Below are 20660 nucleotides of genomic sequence, written 5' to 3'. Positions count from 1 at the left end.
GAAAGTCTATGAAGAATGGACTCACGGCGGGGGAGGGGAGGAAGGCCGACCTGCAAGATCTCCCTGCGGAGCTCGGTGCTTTTGTCCCCCTCGCAAGACCACCGTCGTGATAGGTGTCTGGGAGTCCTTATTGACCACAAGGCGAATAGGAGCCAGCATTGCCACAACTGCTAAAAAGTTACCTTGAGCGGCAGTAACGGGAATGCAGAGTGCTGACCCCAGACCGAGCCCTCCCCTCCCCTCCCCCCTTGGGTTTTCTTAGAGGAGCCCTCCGTCCACTTGTGGGTGCTGACGTTCAAAAAGGTAGGCGTCCAGGGGGTAGCTTCAGGGTGGAACGGGTGCAGAGTACAGAATAACAGAGTGGCAAGGGACCTTGGAGTTCTTCTAGTCTAACCCTCTGCTCAAGCAGGAATCTCTATGCCATATAGCCATCCCACGTCTTCTTAAAATCCTCTAGTGATGGAGCATCCAACAGCAGTAACTGCAAGAAGGCCCTAGGAATCCTAGTGGACTACCACATGAGCCAGCATTATGCTGCAGCCGCCAAAAAAGCTAATACAGTCCTAGGCTGCAACAACAGAGGGAATAGTAGAGGCAGAGGGGGCTGCTGCCAAAGGGGCAGGGAAAGCTCCTCTGAGCCCGGAACACCCTCGGCCACCTTCCACCTACCTCAGCAACAGGGGTGCTGAGCAGAGACTGGGAGGATTGGACCCTGCAAAAAGACTATGGTAGGTGGGGGCCTGCTTTCTCCCCTCCTCCAGAAAGCCAGCCGGAGGGAACTGTCAGCTGAGCCTCTGTCCAGGGCTTAGACCTCAGGGCTTCATCTTGCCTGCCTCTCCTGGGGTCTGCTACAGAAGCTGCCCCAGAGGGCCAGCCCAGACCCACTCACTGCTCACACTTGTGCTTCTCAGGCCTTCGGTTTCACCTAAGTGAGCTGGCAGAGCACCGGGAGGCATCTAACCCCAGGTGGACAAGAGACGCAGCAGAGACCAGGTGGGCACAGAGCAGGTGCCAACTGCTGGGCTAGGCAGCGCAGGATGAGACAGCTGCCTGAACCTTCTTCTAGCATCCCTTGTCCCCTTTTGCTCCATCGAGGCCCTGGACAGAAGCTTGCAGAAGGGCTCTAACTATTGGGCCCTGAGGCTTCCCCTTTGTCTTAGTGCCTTCGGGTTGCATCCAGATTGCCACAAGTCACCTCCAATGTGGTTGGCCAGCAGCCCCTTTGGATCTGGCAAGAGCAGGGATCCCAGGGAGCTGCGTTCCCATCGCTTGCTCCTCCCAGCCATCAGCGTCAGGCACTCATGTGACAGCTGCAGCAATGGGTCAGCCAGAGCCCCCCGTAGCCATGCCGCCCAGCCTCCTGGCGCTCTTGGCTGAAGGCACCGGGAGCATCACCCAAATTTGGTGGCAGTGCCAGATTAAATGCTGCACCCTCTGGTTTTGTCGGCCCATTAGTGTGCCCCTATTAGAGCGAAATGCCGATGAGGGTGGCTGTTCACTTCCCTGTGGCCTCCTTTTCCTCTACCTGGCTACGGATTCCACACCTTCAGCCTCCCTCCTGGCCCAACCAGGGTTTGCTGCCTCACTGGCACTTGGCACAGGCTTCAAGGGCACTTGCTTGTCCTTGGCTCAGCCTTTGTGGGAGATGCGAGAAGAGATGTGGGATAATTGCTTTCTTCCACATGCCCTCTGTGAAGAACTAGCTGTGCCACGGCTTGACCTGGCAGCTGATCTGGAAGCTGCCAACCCCAGGACAGTGTTGGGCCAGTCCGTTCTTCCCTCTGCATGCAGAAGGCTGCAGTTGAGCCAAGAGGGAGCCGGCAGTTTCTTCCTCTTCCTTTCGGAGGGAAGTGGGGCAGACAAGCCCCAGGCCTCAGCTGGCACACAGAGGGCAGCCCTGGAAAGGGCCCGAGGAAGATGTGGGCCACCAGTCCTAGCTCCATGGCCAGCCCCAGAGCCATTCCAGCCAAAGGCAGCCCACTGGCCTCCGCGGGGAAGACGTTGACCAAACTCTCCACCAGGGCAGCCTCCTTTGCTGCTCAGAGGAAAAAAATATGAAGGCCAAGCAAAGCAGTGTTTTGGGTTGGTTTTTTTTTTTTTTTTTTTTGATGTTGAGAGACAAGACAGTGCAATCCGCCCGTGGCATCTTAGCCACCCCTCCCCTGCTCCAATGGCTGCTGCATTTGAACCAGTGCCCTGCCTGTGAGGATTCCTGCCACCAGAGGGCGGCAGTTGCTGCGCCAGGCACCAGGAGGCTGAACCTGCCTTTGGCAGAGCTAGACCTGGGCAGGGCAGGACCCAGTGCACCTCAGCCCAGCTCATGATTTCGGGTGCCTCCTTGCCTAAGTCTGCCAGGCCCCCTAATAGTTGAGGGTCAATTCCCGCTGTAGATGTCGGTGCGAGCCTGTGCAAAGCTGCCCCTCTTTGGTCATGCCCCCCAAAGTCCAAAGGGCGGGGGGGGGGAAGCAAGACACTGTGCAACCCCCAGATTTTGTCAAGCTAGTCCTCAATCCTGCAGAGAAGGTGGGGGCCACGTTCCCCCCAGAACAGGAGCAAAATGCAGGCAAACCGGATGCTCTCCTTGCTCCTCCTCCGCCAGCAGCTGCAGAAGCCAGAGGGACCAGCAGGGTCCTGCAAGGTGACCCTCAGGGGAGGGGCTGGAAGCCATCACCCGCGATGGGAGAGCAGGCAGATGGGGAGGGAGGCTGGAGTCTGTGTCCTGCACAGACACAAACCAAGCCGTTGTCTGGGTGAGTTTGTGCGTCATGCAGGTGTGTGCCACGAAGGGCTATGTCACCAGAACGGGGGTGGGGGGGTAGGGGAGCATTCCCTTTGCAAAGCAACCAAGACCCGTATGAAGTTAGGCGTCTCTGAGGCCAGCACCAGAGACTGTGGGCAGGGGAGGCCACAGCAGGGTGGTTGCCACAGCAGAGGCATGGTGGCGTGGCTTTTGAATCCAAAGCAAGACCCGGGAGAGGGGAGCTGTGCTGGGGGGCTTCTCTGGGGCCCCAGGGCGGGGGGGGAGCCCTCCCCCAGCCAGTCCAAATGCGTCTCTAGACAAAGGCCTCCTCGCTGGGCGTGCCGTTGATCTTGAGGAAGAGCTGGGCATCGTCGTGCTTCTGCTGCTTCTCCCGTTCCAGGCGCCGCCTGTAGCAGATGAGGTAGACCGGCAGGCAGAAGCCAAGCATGCTCACCCCCAGCAGCCCCACGTTCACCTGGCAGGAGAGACGGTGAGGGTGGTGAGGGCGGTTGGCGAGGGATGGCTCTCCACAGGGTGGCCTGGAGGGACGGCTCAGTCCGCAGCTGCCTCCTCTGCTTGAAGGGTCCCCCTGCCCTTCCCCCCCCCCCGCACCGAGTCCCTCAAGTACCCTGGAGCTCTGGCTCCTGTTGACCCAGAGTGCCAAGCACGCCACCTGTGGTGCCCAGGCCAGGCACAACTCTCTCCAGAGGGGGCAGCCACCCAGGACGAGAGGCCAGGGCCTTGGCTACGCTTGCTCAGTTTCAACAGCCCTTCGTTACCAGAGGGCCGAGCTCGTTGACTACACAGAGCCTGCGAATCCAGGAGGTCGGATGCTTTGGAGTGCCCCCACCAGGACACCCTCCTTTTCTGGACCTCTGTCCGAAGGGGAGAGGGGCACATTTGTGTTGCCCCCTTGAACTGACTACCGCCCCACCCTCAATGGGCAAGAAAACGAGCGGGCGATAGAGGCTGCCAGGTCAGATCTGCACCAAAGGGCCCTGAGATGTTTTGCCAAACAAAGACGGAGGCGGCTGCCAAGCGAGCCTGGAGCTGCCCTTCCCTCCCTCACGTGCCCAAGACAGACAGCGGCTGTGCGGCTCCATCCAGCCCTCCTCAGTGCACAAACAAAGCCCACGTGGTCACTGGGAGCCAGTCCAGGAGGCCTCTGACACCCAGACCGTGACCAGGCAGACTCTGGGGTTTGTGTGTGTGTGTGGCTGGCTGGCTTCCACCGCAAGGCCAAGAGGCTCCAGGTGTGGGGCAGAGGGTGCTGTTGGTGGGCTTCCTCCCCGGCACTGCCAGGCAACAGACGAGACCCTCCAGGGAGACTCCTTTTTGGGAGCCCAAACACCCGAAGTATCTCCCTCGGGGATGTGTGCTTTGGCGGGCTGGCACGTACTTTCCCCCCACCTCCAGGGGAAGCTCTAAGGCCCCAGACTGGGCCGCCTCGGCCCAGTGCCCACGTTCACCTCCTGGGCTCCTTAGCTGACGGACCAGCTCCCCAGAGACTAGGAAGCTTTGCCCCAGGGATGCACAGTCCTTTTGGGGTGCAGCCCCTCCTGAGCCCCAGGAGCCAGAACTGGCTGTGGAGGGAGACCCTGCCAGGCACGACTTGTTCCCCCTTCCCTTCTCGCGGGCACCAAGGCTGCCGGTCCAGGGCATCCTTGAACGGCCAGAACCCCCAGCCAAAGCAACACCACTTACCCAGAGAGGGTCTCCTTTCAGGGGGCCCATCATGGCCAGGAAAAGGGGCTGCTGCAGGAGGGCAAAGAGGGCGCTGACGAGAGATTGCAGCCCAGTCAAGCTGCCAAACTGGGTGGAAGGATACCTGGGGAGGGAAGGGGCAAGTGACCCACATTTCTTGGGGGGGTGGGAGGCCGGGCTGAATGACAGTGGAGGATCGGGTCTCTCTCTGCAAACAAGGAAGCGGCTGGGCCAAGGGACAGCTCCGGCCCTTCCTGGAGGAGGAACACCGACCCCCCCTCCCGAGTTATGAAGTGCTGAAGGCTGACGTAGAGCAGGAGCCTGGGAGGCAGATAAGCCCGTCTCGGCCTCTCCCGGTTGAGCAACCCTTGGAATTGCACCCAACGCCCTCTGTGACCCACGACCCGAAACGTCCCGTCCAAAACACCGGACGTCTGAGCAGGGCAAAAACATGTGAGTCAGCCCTGGCAAATGGATCTCGTGTGTGTGTGTGTGTGTGTGTGTGTGTGTGTGTGTGAGAGAGAGAGAGAGAGAGAGAGAGAGAGAGAGAGAGAGAGAGAGAGAGAGAGAGAGAGAGAGAGAGAGAGAGAGAGAGAGAGAGAGAGAGAGAGAGAGATAGATGAAGGAAGGAAGGAAAGGAAGAAAGCTGGTCAGGGCAGGGTGCAGATGGCCCCTGGGGGGCAGGGGCAGAGGGGCTCCCTCAGCATCTTTCAGCTGCCTTCCTTGGGGCACTGAGAGTTTGGGGCAGAGGACCAGCTGGGAATGAGGAAGTTGTTTTGCTCCCCAAGGAACGTAGCCTGGCCCCAGCTGACCTCGGCCTCCATCAGATACTCGGGAGGCATGTGGGGGCGGGCAACACCCACTCTGGAGCAACACCCAGAGGTGCCGGCCAATATCCAGAGGCAAAACCACGCAGCAGGGAACCCAAGGAGGAGGAAAACATGACCCAGAAATGGGGGTGACCCACTTTGCGATGGGCAGCCAAGGAGTGGGTGCTGGACTTACACAGCAGCATAGAGACCCCCGACCGCCGAGTGGATGAAGCCTCTGACGATGGTGTGCAGGATGAAGGAAAGGATCTGGAAGGGAGAGCGGGGAGGCTGCCTTCAGAGCCCAGAGACCCCCGCAGGACCCCTGCCCTCTAAGGCCTTGAGTGGAGCTGGGACACATCCCCCCGTGGAGGCGGAGGGGGGGGTGTCCCCCAGCACAGGGCCAAGCCAGCCCGCCTTTTCCCCCAGCAGGCCCAGCTGCCCCTTTGCCCACGTGCCCCTCCTTCACCTGCAAAGGCAAGTTGGGGATCAGGCAAGTGACCCCAAAGCCCACCAGCAACAGGTTGGTGAAAGCAAAAGCCCGGGTAGCGTTGCAGACCTTCTGGATCTGGCGGTCCCGAGGCCTCTTCTTCTTCTCCTCACCCCTGCAGGCGGGCGGGAGGAAGGGTCTCACAGGCTGCTGCCTCCCCTCGAGCCCCCTCCCCCAGGGCCCAGGAGGGCTCCGTCCCTGCCCTTTGCTCCGGTGCCTGCTGATCCTTTTCTTCCTTCCAAGGGCCGGAGGCCACCCGTCCGTGACAAACAAGGCCTCCCCATGACGACACTGCGGTTCCTGGCCCAGTGACCCAGTTGCCTCATGGCCTCCCCACCCAGGCAGGGCCCTTCCCTGCGGCAGGCAGCACTCCTGCTCCCCACGGCATGAGCTGCCAAGGGTGTGTGGGAAGCGGCACCCCTTTCCTAAGCTTCAGAGGGGGAAGGAATGCGGGTTGGGCACGCAGCTGGCAGGGAGAGACTCCGCAGCTGCCCCCACCCACTGGACCACATACGGGGGGCTGTCCTCTCCCTTGTCCGCCTCCTCAGGGCCGTCGTCGCACTCCTTCAGCTTCCAGTCCATGATGTAGCCGATCACTGGTGCCGTCATGAGGCAGAGCAGCTGCAGGACTCCAAAGATGGAACCGTAAAGCTCCACTGGAAGACAAGAGGGCAGGCCCCGTCAGGGAGGAGAACCCCCACACACACACACCCGAGCCCCCCTTGCAGGAGGCTGAGCACAGGGCACCGGACCCTGCCACAAACCCAACCTGTCCGGCCTCTGCTAGGTGCCCCTGGCCTTTGCCCCAGGGCAGAGCTGCGCAGGCCAATGGATGCGGCAAGAGAGGGCATTGCCCCCTACCTGGCTGTGGGTGACCCAAGCCAGATCTCTGGAGAAGCAGAGCCAGAGCCAGGAAGCAGGGAGGGCTGGGGCCGCCTCCCCAGATCACACTAGGCCCTGAGCCCACAGCCGGGCACCCCCGAGGCCTCCGAAGGCTCTGCCCCGTGAGGACCTGGGAGAGCCAGGCACCGGAGCAGGCCCTCCCTGGCCCAATACCACCGCTCTCTCCTCCCTCCTCCCCTCCGGGAAAGCTCCGGGGCCGATTCTTCTGCTTCAAGGGATTCCAGATTTAACAGGCCCAAACTGGCTGTCGCTACGCAAGAGGCGCGCATGGTTTCAGCCTGTTGTGCAAAAGACACGGTGGTGGTGGTGGTGGTGGAGCTGCTCCTCCTAGTGCAAACCTCTCCCTTCCTCCTGGCTTCCTGCCAGCAGCTATAAATAGGGGCCTGACACAGAGTCTGCGGCCTTCTCCCTCTCCCTGTTGTTGCTCTTCTGCTCTTCAGGGGGCAAACAGGCCCCCTTTGACCCACTGGCTGAGCTGCCCACCCACCCACCCACCCACCCCCGCCCTCGGCAGCAGACGGATTCCCCAGGGAGCAGACGAGCGTACCCAGGGCTGCAGGGCATGGCAACACGGCTGCAAGGAGCACAAGAGCCACAGCGCCTGCCTGCATGCCTGCCTGCCTCTGCCAAACAGCCTCTGCCATGGAGGGACGGGGGGCATCTGGTTCCCAGCAGCAGCGCAGGGCCATCTGAGCGAGAGGGACCCTCAGGGAATTCCCTGCCCACCTGGCTTTCTTTCAGGCGGAAGGGGGCACCAATGTGCTGTGGCTGCCTGGAGGCCTTCCGGGCCCTTCTGTTCTGCCTCCCTCGCCTTCTCTAACTGGGGCCCGCCAGGCAGCCAGGCTTCTGCATCCCCCACCAGGGTGGCCACCGGGATGTCTTGAGGAGTGAAGCCCAGGAAGGGCTCCGCTCAGGATTTGGGCCGTCAGCTGATTCAGGCCCAGCCTGGCTGGCTCAGAGAAGCACGTGGCTGGAGCTCTTAGCCGCCGCCGGTGGGTGCACGAAGGACCAGCAGCCAGAAAGCAAGCTTTGCGAGGTAGTCCAAATGGGAAGCAGACCCAGGTGAACGAATGCAGTGCCCCACTCCTGTTTGTCCTCCAGAAAACTAGGGAGCGTCCCCTTCTGACGCGCTCCCCCCCACCTTTGCAGAACGAGCTGCCTCTGATCAGACGTTGCCAGGGGGGGGGCTCTTCTGCTCTCCCACGGCCAGCCCCACAGATCCCTGGGGTCCCTGAGGCGGCCCCCCGAGTGCTGGGGGGGGGGTGTCAGCCAGATGGGAGCCAGGCTCCCCCAGGCCCTGACATGGGTCTCCTGTGGGCACGAGAGGGCCCCCACCTGTCTCCATCTTGCCCTCCACCAGGAACTCCAAGATGTTGTTCATGGCCCCCATGTAGAAGATGAGGCGGAGCTGCGTGACGCACATGGTGAGCAGGCTGAGGAGCAGGATGGGGCTGAAGACGCTGTTCATGAAGGACGGGGAAGCTGCGGGGCGGGGGGTGCGCGGGGAGAAAGAAGAAGATCCGTCAGGCTTTCCCCTGGCACATCTGCACAATCCAGAATCCCAACACCCGTTGGCCGGCTGGCCATTTCTCCTGGGCCCAGAGCGCCAGCACAGCCTCACTTTGGCCGGGCCCCAGGGCCACCCTGCAAGATGGCTGCCATGGGCCGGGGAGAGGCACCTCCACCCACTTCAGACAAGTTTTGGGCCGCGTACTTTCAGGGGCCCTTCGGGAAGGTAACCCCCCAGGTGTAGCGTTTTCAACCCAAAAGTCTGTTCCTGTGTAAAACCAGAAGGGAAAGGTCTCCTTGCAGCCCCTCCCTCCCTTCTAGGCCCACCGAGGGCAGGGAAAGTCTCCTGCACAGGAAAGGACCTCTTGCCCGTCCCAAGATGACCGTCTACCGGGGGGGGGGGGTAGTCAATGGAGGCCCCCCCCCCTCTGCAAAAGCCGTGCCGCAGCAGGGGCCTGCCAACCTGCCCATCCAACTGGCACGACAGCAGCTCCTGGCAGAGGGAGGGTCCGGCCATGCCCCCTCCTCCTCATGCTCCTTACCTGCGCTGTCTGCCTCACACTTCACCTCCAGGTCAACTGTGGAGAAGCAGAGCTTGCTGCTGTCCTGCATGGCCGTGGCCTCCTTGTTGCCCTTCATGGAGCTGCCCACACTCAGGCGCCGGCCGACCGTGGTCACCTGCTTGTAGAACTGCTTCCCGGTGATCTTGTGGTCAAAGCCCAGCCAGCTGAACTTGATCTTCACCCTGGGTAGCAGAGAGAGGAGCACGTCCTGCTCGCTCTCAGGTGGGCACATCTGGCCTTGCCAAGGAACCTCCCTCTTAAGGGGCATCCCCAGCTGTGGGACGCGAGGGAGGCCACAGCCTGGGGGAGGGGGGGAATCAACGACTGCAAAGAGACGCAGCCAGCTGGCCGGGAAACCAGGCCTGGCACCCGTTCCCCAGGAGGGCCCAGCCGGACCACCAGTTCCTGGGCAGTGGGGGAAAAGGAGGGGCCGCCTGGCACAGCCCCGCCCAAGGGCCCCTTCGACTCACGTGTAGTCCATGTCTTCAGGGCCTGGGAAGGGCTCCAGGGGCCAATTAAAGAAGCAGTTGAAGAAGACGAGGCCCGCACAGCCGGCCCAAACCAGCAGGATGAGGATGAAGGAGACGCCCAGGTCGTAGATCACCTGGGGAGTAGGGGAAGCAGGTGGGAAGAAGCGCCTGGCCCAGCCATTAGGGGTCAGCCCCAGGGGCCACTTCTCCAGGATAAGCCTAAGCTGGGCCCTCCCATTGAGACGGCCACGGCCTTTAAGTTAAGGACAGGCGTGCACGTAGGGGCCAGATGTGGCTTAAGCAGAGTCAGGGGGTCATTTTGGGGTGCCCAATTCCTCTGGCATCCAAAGGCCTCTCTGAGGAGCCCCTGGAGGGCTTCTGAAGCTCCCCCTGAAGCTCTTGAGGTGGGAGCGGAACGTGGCGACGTGCCTCGATCCCCCTCCTTGGATGGGCTCCGACTGCCAGCCCGAGCACTGCAACATGACCCCCGTGAAAACAAGGGGGCGGCCCTTCAGCCAGCCGTCCTCCGAGAGGCCCTGCAGACCAGCTGAAACCCATCCACCGAGCTGCCTTGCCTGTGCCAGGGGAGATCTGCCCAGCCAGCGCGTAAGGCAGGCTGAGGACCTCAGCTCAGAGCCAGCCATGGTCCCAAAACACCCCCGCACCCCCAATGCCCTTCCCAGCTCCTGGGGGCCTGAGCTGCTGCCTGGCCACTCCCCCAAAGGGTAAGAAAGGCCTTCCTTCTCCCCCCCTCCTTCTCCCATCACAAGGGGGGAGGGCCTGTGCCCAGGGCCAACTTTTCCTACACACAGCTTCCCTTTCCTGGACATACCACATGGCTTCCACAAAATAGGGCAGAAATGGGTTGCCATTCGCTACACAACTTTCAGTAAACATGCCAGAGGAGGAGTGTGTGTGTGTGTGTGTGTGTGTGCCTGTGTGCATGCTGGCAGGTGTGTGTTGGCCTGGCTCAACTTTGATCTAACCATATCGCTCCTGACGGGTTTTTAACTGGGTATTTTAATTATATTTAATTATCTAGGGGTTTTTAAATACTGTATTTTAATTGTTTTTATTTATCAGCCGACCTCCTCCTTGTGTGTGTCTCGGTATATGTCTCTGTTATATGTTTGTTTTGTCCACATATTTATTTCATATGTTTCATTGTACGCCGCCCCGAGTCCTTCGGGAGAGGGTGCGGCTAAGAAATAAATATATTATTATTATTGTTAAATTCCATCAGGCATTTGGCTTTCCCTTGTCCTTCCTGTGCTCCTTCCTGCCGCTTGACGGGGTGCAGATCTCGGGGGTGGGGTGGGGGGTGGGGGGTGGGGGAGGGCTAGATCTGGGCCCTTGCTGCCTCTGGCCTCAGGTGGGGCATCCATTCCACATCGGGGGAGGGGGACTCAGGGCTGCTACTGCTCAATGAGCAGATAGCAGCTGTGGCCAACTGTGCTTTGCACAGTTGCACCCGTTCCTAGATTGGGGGTGGGTGGGCTTTGGGGAGTCTTGTCCTGGTCGCCTGACTACTGCAATGGGTCCCACAGGGAGCTGCCTTGAGACTTGGTCCAGAAGAGCGGTGGGTGGGCATGCCTCGGCAGGTGAGCAGTTTGCTTCTGGGTAGGATTTAAGCAGCCGGTTATGACCTCAGGCAGAGAGCAGGGATGATGACGTCCACGGAGAGAGGCCGGGTCAAGCAGGGGGAAAACGGGAGGATGCCGTTAGAGCCCCCCCCCCTCGCGAAAGGCAGCTGCAGCCTTCCTGTGGAGCTGACTCTCCGTCTGGTCCCACTGGTGGGGCTGACGCGGGGCCTGGTTATTTGAGGTGCTGCCCATCTCCAGTGGCGCCTGCCTGGCCAACTCAGACCGAAGAGATGGACATGTTGTGGGATCCACCTTTGGGATGCCTTCTCTGGTGCAGGCCCTGCCCTCTGTAAAGCCCCCTCCCCCCTGAGACCCGGGCGGCTCCCACCCTGAGGGCACCCTGTAAATCCTTGCGTGGGGGGGGGGGGTTCCCTGGGTGGGTATCTGACCTGCTTTCCCCTTGGCCGCCCCGTTCCTCTTGTGGGCTCCTGGGTGGTCTTACCATTGTGCCAACTGGACTCTGGCACCATCTCAGTTGCATAAAGAAATGCATAAACTCCAGTCCCACAGGCGGTTTGTGACCCCTGGGGGGGGGGGATGTTTTCTACTCCCCCAAGGGGAAAGAGTGGAACTGGGTTCCCTTTCCCAGCCTGCACTGCCCCACTCCCTGCCACTTACCTTGATCCCAGGAAACGTCACTGCCGAGGAAGCGTAGGAGCCGATCATGAGGGCAATGAAGGTGGAGCGCAGATCCCCGAACATGTTGGGCAGCTGGGAAGGGAGGGAGGCAGGAGGGAAGGTGTAAGGGCAAAAGAACCAGCCTCTTTGTTCACCAGCAAGAGCAGGGGAAGCTGGTGGGGGGGGGGGCGGGGAGGGGGGGGCGGTGGAGAAGACTCTAGAGCCACAACTTGGGAAGGGGAGGGGTCACACCTTTGGCAAGGCTGGGCTGGAGGGCGTGCGGAGGGAAGGCTTGGGAAACGGCCCCCCAATGAGCTGAGGCACAACTAAGGAAAGAGTGAGGGAGTTCGCCCCAATGCCAGGCAAGGGGACCCTCCTGGCCCTCACTCAGCTCAGGCGGACGTGCACAGGGATTCCAAGAGCCCGGTCAAAGCTGCGTCCATCACAGCAGGCACTCCCCCCACTGTACGCATTCAGGAAGGGTTCCCATCTGGCAAAGGAGCCCCCTCCCCCAAACCCCCTCCAGGATGGGTGCTGAGGGGGCAGACACGAAACCAATCTGGGGCAAACCCGGTGCCCATGAAAGGTGGCGCAAGGGCTCGCCCTGTGCCCACCAGGGAAGTTGGCACTTACTGTGAGAGACGTAAAGGTCATGCACATCCCTCCAAAGCCGTTCAGCGATAGCGAGATGAAGATCAGCACCGACAGGGCTGGGGCAGAGGCAGAAAGCGCTCAAAGGCCGCCCTGCCAGTCCAGGAGCCCAGGATGGGTGCGCAGGAGGGACGGCTGGCATGGTGCCCTGCCCGTTCCCCAGCCCCCCACCGAGCAAGGCTCCCTGGCTCTCCCCCCCGAGAAGCCAGCCCCCCCCCCGCCCCACCTCTTCCCCAGAGCGCCCTCGGTGACACTCACAGTCCGGGTTGCTGGCCCCATAGGCGATCATCACACAGGAGACCGCAAAGCAGGCACTGCAAAGGCACACAGGGAGGCCCCTCAGTCCCCTGGATCGCATCCCCGGGCCCCTTGAACCCACGACGGGCCTCTCCCTCCCTGGCACGTGGATCAAGTGGCTCTCCCTCTCTGGTAAGAGAGGACCTGCCCGGAGACTGGGAGTGGAGGGAAGCTCTCCCGGGGGCAGAGGGCTGCAGACGGCTGTGCTTCGGCCCCGAGAGTCCCCTCTGGCTTACCTGCCCAGCAGCCTCAGCTTGCGTGGCCCGTACTTGTCCATGACAATGCCCAGGGGCAAGGTGATGGCGCTCAGCAGGAAGGAGCCCACGGTGAAGGCCAGGTTTAGCATCTCGTCCTGCTCCTTGCAGATCAGCCAGCCATTCATGCGGGGCATTTCCGGCTCTGGGGCTGCTGTCCCGTTCTCGGGCACCAAGGCCGCCCCTGTGGAATTCTCTGCAGGAAAAAGAAGGGCATTGCAAGAGGGCCACTCAGGAGGCTTGACTTCCCCCCAGCTCTGCCCCACACAGGAGGCCTCTCTTTGGCCTGAAGTCACCTCCTCATCAAGCAGACTTTTTGAAAACTTTTAAGATTATTTCAATTTTAACCAAGACAGACTAATATGTTTCAAAGCATCTTTATTTCAAAGGGACCCAAATGGGCCCAGAAGCTTTCCTGGAGTGGGGGCCCATTGCACCTCCAAGGCTCATGCCCAGAGAAAAGGCCTGGCTGAGCCGTGAGGGGAGATGCCAGTGCCAGTAGGTGTGCAAGCCCCCCCCCCCCGGGCTAGGCATGCAAGAGTTCCCCCTTCCCAACCTTGGGGTTCAAGAGCCTGGGGAGCCCTCGGGTGCCATGGAGGAAGAGGGCAAGGCCTCCCGAGTTTCCTGCTCTTTAATTATAATGCACTGTGTGGCCGCACACTCACAGCTGACCAAGCCACCCTTTTTTACAACATCAATTTGAACAATGCACCCATCGATTTAAGAAAGTAAAAACAGGCAGTAAATAATGATAAAACCATAAAACCCTGTTATCGGAACAGCCATCGTGTGTGAGTAATATAAAACCTCCATTAAGAAGGCCAATTGATAGAAATGGATGTCACGTTCAACACTGCAAAACTGGGTACATGTTGTCCTTGCAAACAGTGGAAAGTCCCTGCACTGGTACACCCCCACCCCCACCCCCAAAAAAGACGCGCCACCCCACCCCCACCCCCGATTTCAGCCAAGGTCCCTCCCTTCCGGGGGCACCTCCAAGAAGAGGCCTTGGGCAGAAGAGCAGAGTTGCCGGACAGCCAAGGTTCCCCCCAAACTCAAAGGGGCAGCAGCCTGCCCAAGAGACCCTGTCAGGCCCCAGGGGACAGGGCCACACCAGGGGAGACCAAATGGGCCTGTTTCTGCAGCCGGCCTTTGCATGCCGTGCCAGGAAGGCCTTTCAAGCCTTGGAGAGCCAAAGGTGCCAGCTGAGAGAGCCAGGGAGGCGCACGGGCTGCAGGGTTCGGGCCAGGGCCAGGGAGCTCGCCCTCTTCATGCAGGGAGGTCTACAACCCAGAGTGGGCCACAAGGATAGAAGGGCACAACTCCTTCCAAGGAAAGGACAAGGCCAAGGAGGAAGAGCACGGTCGCTCTGTGCGAAGGAGGCCCACATGAGTGCTGGGTCTAGATTCTGGCATGTGTGGGTCCTGTCCAAAGCCAACGTCCTGTCCTTCTGCCCTGCCTTTCTGCTAAGAGGCGGCCAGGTCAAGCCGAGGTCTCAATCTGGGCCAGATTTCAGCAGGTTCTGGGAAGGGGCTTGAAATTACTGGGCATCTGGCGGCACAACCGCTTCCTCTGGCTATGGCCCTTTCCCTTTCTAGGGACAAAGTCGCCCCAAGGGAGAGGAGAGTCCAGCCGTGGGGAATGGTGGCTGCAGAGGGAAACGCTGTGGGACGTTTGGGAGGAAGCGGGCATGCAGTCTTGGATTTTCAAGAGAGCCCCTCCGTAGCCGAGAGAGCATTCACACATGCCTATTCAGCCACCAGAGAGCCAGCCTCGAAAAAACAGCTGCTGGTGTCAGCAGAGCTGTGAGTACACAAGGGGCCCCTGACTGTGCCAAGAGCTGAAAGGGAAGGCAGGGATCAGGGCGAAGGGCCAAAGAGATCCATCACCAGGAGCCAATAACTGCAGAAAGCTGGTCAGAGGAACTCCCCCGCAGGGTGAGGCTGGCCTGCCAGGGCCACTGAGCGCCCACGGGGGCCCTGGAGGCTTCAGCAGCACCAGAGGGAGGGAGAGGGACAGGTGGGCATCTGCTGGCAGTGGGAGGCATCCAGGGGGCAAGTCAAGGCCAGAAGGCCAAGTCCTTGGCCACCCCTTGGCTTCCTCCCTGGAGGGGGCAGGCTCCAGACAGGCCAAGTGACTGAGGCAGCCAAGTGGGCACCTGGCCGATAGAGACTCTCCTCTCCAAAGCAAGGAAGGGGCACTTGGGGCTCCGCACCCCAGCTAGCCTGGCCTCCCAGGAGCGAAGGGCTGCGCAACCTTGGGCAGCCAATCCATCTGGCCAGCCGGCTCAGCCCTCAGTGGCTTCCATGGTCACCCCTCGCCTGCCCTCCACCAGAGGAGGGCTGAAGCCAGCTGCGGCTGGTTGATGCTGGATGGCCTCCCCACCCCCTACCCCCAACCGCGAGACCACTTCCACAGGTGGCTCTGGAGAAACATTAACTAACCTGCCATAGGCACACGGGCGAAGCAGGCAGGGCCATGGGGGTGGGGGAAGGGGAGGCCAGCAGGGAAGCCAAGCGAAGGGACGGTTGCAGTCGCTGAGCCCAGGAGTCTGTGGGAGAGGTGGACAGGCGGACAGCAGGAGGGCACACCTGTGCTGGGGTCTGGCAAGAGGGAGGCCTCCCACCACCTGCCAGGTTGCCCCCTCCCCGCCCAGTGTTTTAAACCCCAGCAACGGCTTTACCACAAACAAGGCTGTGTTTGTGGTGGAAACACCTTTGGGCTGGCAGGGACAGGAGTCTCTCTGGCTGCCCTTGAGGCACTTCGGCCTGCCAGCTGCCTTCCCTGGAGGGAAGGGCATAGATGGTGCCCTATCTATGCTGGAGACCCAGAGGGCCTTAGGCCAACATGGGGCCCACACCCATAGCCACCCCAGCCAGCCTCCAAAGTTGGCCTTAAGATCCCGGGGGAGGAGCCAGGTGGTTCTGTCTTCCTCCTTCCAAGGCACTGGGGAGTAGGGGGAGCCCCATTGCCCAGGGAGGGCTGGTTCTTCTCTCCCCAATGCAACCCCAAGAGAAAAGCCCCCACCCCAGTCACTAGGCTCTCCCCCCCCCGGGGGACCGGCATGATGTGAACCAACGTGGAAATGGCAGAAGGAATTCACAAGGAATTGCCTGGAATGGTTCACGGGCGGTGCCCTTGGCCCTGCCCGCCCTTTGGCCCAGCGCCCCTCCAGGGCCTGCGGAGCACAGCCTGCTCACACATGGGGGGCGGGGGGTGAGGGAGGGGGCGCAGCAAGGGCAGGTTCCAGGGCCTGAGCTGTGCAGAAAAGCCAAGAAAGGGCCTTAAGGTGCTTTGTGGAGACAGAGCAGGGGGCCAGGGGCACAAGGCACTGCCCGAGGGTCACCTGAGGAGGGAGGTTAAAACCAGGGGAAGCCCTGAGCCCAGCTTCTCCCTATCAGGCCCCGCCCCTTCCATTCTCCCTTCACCAACTGGTAGGTCCGTCCTGGATTCTCCGATGGGAGGGCAGCCAAATCCCACTGCCCCATTTCCGATTCCTCTTCGGGCAGAACCACCATTTCCTCCCAGGAGGAAGCAAGTCGGGCCACCCGCCATCCACATCATTGGTTGCTCAACGCCAGGGACCACCCTCCCCCATTGTGCGGTGGCACCAGAGTCGCAGGTAAAGCACGCCCTAGGGCTAAGCCCCAGCATGCCCCAACGGAGCTCCTTTGAGCCATGGCCATTCCCCTCCCCACCCCCTTACAAGATGGCTGCCCCGAGGTGAGGTCAGGTCAGCCGAGACCAGCAACACTGACTCGCTTTCGGCAGTCCAGGAAGGAAAGGGAGGGAGCAGGCAGGGCCCACAGCGGTTCTCCCCCCCCCCCTCCAGCCTTCAGCCGCTTGCCACCTCCAAGGGGAATGGCTGTCGTTGCCGGCAGCTGCAGGGACCCTGAGCGGATGCGGGGAGGCAACTCAGCACTTCAGCCGGAAAACGCCAGCTCAACAGGCAGGGCTGCTGAGTTGGAGTGGAGCAAAGTTGCCGCAAGGAGTCCCTGATCCGGCTGCAGCCGGCCACCGGGCACACCCTGATCTCCCTCTCTCCCCCTCCCTCTCCCTCTCACACACACACACACTGTGCCCCTCCTATGAGGAAGAGGAGGGTCACCAAAGTGTAGCGGAGAGGCAGAGCCCCCCCCCCACCAGTTGGGTCCCTGGCAGAGAGGGAGAAGCTGAGAAGGAGACGCTTCTTGCTAATCCCCACCCCACAAGATAGGGTGGGTGGGTGGGTGGGTGGAGGCTGTTTTGCTTGTCGGCAATAGAAGGAAGTCCTCTGATGGGAGGCTCAGGGCTGCTCCACGGAGAAAGGAAGAAGGGGGACAGCAGCCGAGGCCCTCCTCCTTCCCTTGCAAGGGAGAGCAGCCTAGCTTCCCGCTCCCTTCTGAAAACTCCGTTGCTCACTCTGGACAGGCTTGAGAAAAGAGTGGGGGGGGCTCTGCTTTGCTGCTTGGGTGGCCTTGATTGGGGGCTAAGCAGAGGCGTGGAGTCTGTGGAGTTTCCCTGGGTTGCACTCTGGGTTAAACTGTGGTACACGGGAATACGCAATGACCCAGGCATGGCTGCGGAAAGGGCACGGCGGCCTTAGCTGGTACTGAGGGCAGCTGCCTTTGGCTCTCACCTGTGGGTCTTCCTCCCTCCCCGCCCCCAGCCCCAATGCTGCCAGGGACCCAGCTCATTCCCCATCAGTCCAGGGAACAAGTCCCCAACTGCCCTCTCCTGCCAGCCTAGAATCAGCTGGTTCTGCAGGATCTTATCGCCTTCCCTCTTGGATGAAATCTCTGCCACGACAGCTTCTTATCAAGGCCTCAGCTTGTTCAGACCCTGTAAAAGATTGACGGGGTCCAAAGGGCAAGGCTGATCGGGGAGGGGTGGGCAAGGAGGAATGGAGACAGAGGCAAGATCTTCCCCCCCTCCCCAACTCTGCCAGGTGTGGCTGATATCTTTGGAACAGATGGCCAAGACTTCCAAGAAGGAAAAGGATTTATGGGGAGGGTCCAAAGGCTGTCCTGGCCCTTCCCAGTCCAAAAGCCAAGTGCCCGGGATCACCTAGAAGCAGCCAAGACCATGGCGGGCAGGAAGAAGAGACGGGCTCCAGGCCCCCCTCCTGAAAAAGCAGACCCCTCCCATCATGATTGCAAGAGATGCCCCTCCTCAGAGCCCCTTCCCCATTAAGCGGCTAGAGATGGCACAGATAGGCCAGATTGCGGCCAGGAGGGGTTGGCTTGACCAGGAGACCACCCGTGGAGCCCCTGTAGCCAAGGCCTGGTGCTCAGGAGGGCTGGGCCAAGGTGCTTCTTACCTGGGAGGGGACACAGGTAGGAGTAGAAGCCCTCCGACTTGAGCATGATCAGGAGGGATCCCCAGCCCAAGAGGACGGCGGAGAAGAAGAGGTTCTCTACGACGGCCGTGCAGGCCATCCACCAGCGACGCCGGTGGGCCGTGGCGAGAGTGGGAGCCATGATGGTGGGCAGCAACAGGCGGGGGGCTCTTCTTTACCAGGAGGGTCTTCCAATCTGTTGGCATACAAGGCGCTTTCGTGAGCCCCTTTTTCCTTCGCGGGCTCCCTTCTTCTCCAGTCACTGCTGCCTCCTCCCGTAGCTCCAGCAATCCCCCCTGGCCACCCCCCTGAACATTCTAGAAGACGCAGCTTAAAAAAACATAATATGCCCCAGGGCAGAAAAGGAACTCAGAGATCACCTAGTCGCTCCTACAAATCCCCCAGCAGGTGGTCTTCCAGTCTCTGCTTAAATGCTCCCAGCAAAGCAAAGTCCCGCCTCCCCCAAGCAACCAGGCCAGTTCTTGGACCCCTCTGCTAGGAAATTCATCCTGGCATCCACCGAGTCCTACTGCCCTGCTGCCTAACTCCCATTTACAATACAATGCAATAGTAGAGTTGGAAGGGACCTTGGAGGTCTTCTAGTCCAACCCCCTGCCTAGGCAGGAAACCCTGCACCATTTCAGACAAATGGCTATCCAACATCTTCTTAAAGACTTCCAGTGTTGGGGCATTCACAACTTCTGGAGGCAAGCTGTTCCACTGATTAATTGTTCTAACTGTCAGGAAATTTCTCCTCAGTTCTAAGTTGCTTCTCTCCTTGATTAGTTTCCACCCATTGCTTCTTGTTCTACCCATTGCTTCTTGTTCCACCCATTGCTTCTATCTATTTCTTCTCCAAGAGCCCCAAAATGTTTGTGCTCAGAGGCCATTGATGAGGGAAGAGATCCAGTCAGCTCTCTGCCAGCAGAGGGTCCCTGCAAAGGGATCTCTGAAGGGCCCAGCGGGTGCTGGGAGGAGGTAATCTCATCTGGCAGAGATTGGATCAAGCAGCAGCAAGATAAGGGCCCAAACTCTTGATTCATTTTGTCCGAACTTCTCCAAAGCACTGGATAAACTTATCAGCCTTGGGATAAGAGGATGAGGTCAGCATGACAGGTCAGTAACGTGGCTCAAGCAGAGGAAGGGGGGGCCAAGGGCCTGGACAATGGAGGGAAATCTGAATGATACAGAGGCAGCCAATGGCCGGGCGGGCGGGGTGGGTGGTGGGGAGGCTTAGTGGTGCCAAAGCATTCAAGAGAGCAAAAGAAAAGATGGCCAGACTGTCTCAGGGGACAAAGAGGGAAGCCCCTGGGAAGAACAACCCCAAAGTGATCTGCTCCGGGGGTGGGGGTGGGGGTGAGAAATTCCCCAATGGGCTGGCCTGCTCTTCACAGCTAGCAGCAGCTTTGGCGGAGAGGGGGAAGAATGAAATAGGGAGGGGTTGTCTGGGAATGGGTGAAGCACCCCTCAAATAGCTGCCTGGCTGGCCTACTTAGAAGAAAAGCAGAAGTGGGGGAGTCCCAGAGGGACCCGAAACAGGGAAGCAGGAAAGGAACCGAGACTTAACTGACCCGAACCTCCTGCTAGAGGCCTCTGGGCAGCTTGAGCTGGAAATTGCAAAGGCCCCTCGCCCTGCAACTGCCCCACAAGGAGTGGGGTACCAAAGCTGGGAGAATGGCAGCATAAGAGGGGCTCCAGGGGGGGGGGGCACTAGGAGAAGGGCAGAAGGGGAATGACGGGCTCCATCATAGGACTGCTTGGACACAATCCATCAACCGACCCTCCCGATTTAGAGGTCTTGTTCCTAAATACCCAAGGCCTGGAAACCTTGGGGTGGGGGCTCAGGGGGGCTCCATAAGACAACTTAGGATGGAAGTGGGCTAGCAAGGACCTCGCCGCTCTCCAGCGGCTGACCTCGCACTGGAGGGGGCTGGGAAACCGCACAGAGCCCCTCGCCAAAGATCAGGCCAGTTGGGGCAGGAGGGGGGCTCTGTAAACCAACACATTCGGGGGTGGGAGTTCACCCGCTTTAGATCTCTGCTTGCCCCCGGGATGGGGTGTGTGTAGAGAATAAGAGCGCGAAGTTCGAGGGGTTCCCTCCGAGCCTCCCAGGCGAGCGCAAGGAGAAGGCGGCGACGGCAACCGGGGCAACGGGAGTCCCGGAGGCCGGCTAGGATAGGCGTGGGGAGCAGAGGCCCTACAGAGATTCGCCTTCCCCGCGTAGGGAAGCCAAGCAACTCCCTCCCGAACTCGCCCCACAGCAGGGCCGGCGGGCGCCCCGTACGCTCACCTGGCTGCCCGGCTGGATCCGGCCGGCGCTGCACGGCTGCGAACGCGGTGGCGACGCTTCTCTTGCTCCGTGCCCGGCGCAGCGCCGCCTCTTTTATACCTCGAAGCTGAGAGGGGGAGCGAGGCGGCGCTGATTGGCCCTGGCGCCTTGCCAGCCCGCCGCGTCTCGGCCAATCGGGCAGCGCGCCGCCAAGCTAAGGTGGCGAGGTGGGCAAGAGGGCGTCGAGCGGGGGTCTCCCGCCGAGGGGCGCGCGCGGTGAGGGGGCCCGAGGCGGCGCTCCTTCCCGCTGGAGCCCGCGGAACGGCTGGCCACGCGGAGCTCCCTCGGCGATCCTCAACAGGCCGGCGTCGCTTCTTTTCTCCCGGCGTAACTCTTGAGTCCCAGCCTTCATACCCGCTCCGG

General features: G+C 60.8%; 1 protein-coding gene across 2 annotated transcripts; it reads right to left on the bottom strand.

Annotated features, from left to right (window-relative positions):
- Window positions 1–235: 235 nt before the first annotated feature.
- On the bottom strand, window positions 236–20334 carry SLC43A2 (solute carrier family 43 member 2). 2 transcript variants are annotated; one of them, XM_081941450.1, is made up of 14 exons: window positions 20259–20334; window positions 17951–18164; window positions 12634–12847; window positions 12359–12414; window positions 12083–12159; window positions 11450–11542; window positions 9189–9322; window positions 8698–8900; window positions 7982–8128; window positions 6254–6399; window positions 5723–5851; window positions 5450–5523; window positions 4445–4568; window positions 236–3215 (listed from the first exon to the last, which is right to left on the bottom strand). In XM_081941450.1, exons 2-14 carry the CDS (start codon window positions 18108–18110, stop codon window positions 3054–3056), a joined length of 1719 nt encoding a protein of 572 aa, XP_081797576.1. In that variant the 5' UTR covers window positions 18111–18164; window positions 20259–20334; the 3' UTR covers window positions 236–3053. The 2 variants fall into 2 exon arrangements, with proteins under 2 accessions (XP_081797576.1, XP_081797575.1); XM_081941449.1 differs by having other exon boundaries at window positions 237–3215; window positions 5723–5858; window positions 6258–6399.
- Window positions 20335–20660: the final 326 nt, after the last annotated feature.

The sequence above is a fragment of the Natrix helvetica genome (assembly GCF_964273705.1).
Source record: "Natrix helvetica genome assembly, chromosome: 2".
In the NCBI taxonomy this organism is placed as follows: domain Eukaryota; kingdom Metazoa; phylum Chordata; class Lepidosauria; order Squamata; family Natricidae; genus Natrix; species Natrix helvetica.
Note: the sequence above shows the minus strand (reverse complement) of the source record. Positions and strands in the feature narration are given on the sequence as shown.

Bases quoted from the DNA above. Each gene is read 5' to 3' on its own strand.
- SLC43A2 (XM_081941449.1), bottom strand. From the start codon at position 18,110: ATGGCTCCCACTCTCGCCACGGCCCACCGGCGTCGCTGGTGGATGGCC. The intron at 9,323-11,449 runs GTAAGTGGCAGG...CCTACTCCCCAG, and splicing joins TGACGTTTCCTGGGATCAAG to GTGATCTACGACCTGGGCGT. The intron at 8,901-9,188 runs GTGAGTCGAAGG...TCTGCTACCCAG, and splicing joins CCTGAAGACATGGACTACAC to GGTGAAGATCAAGTTCAGCT.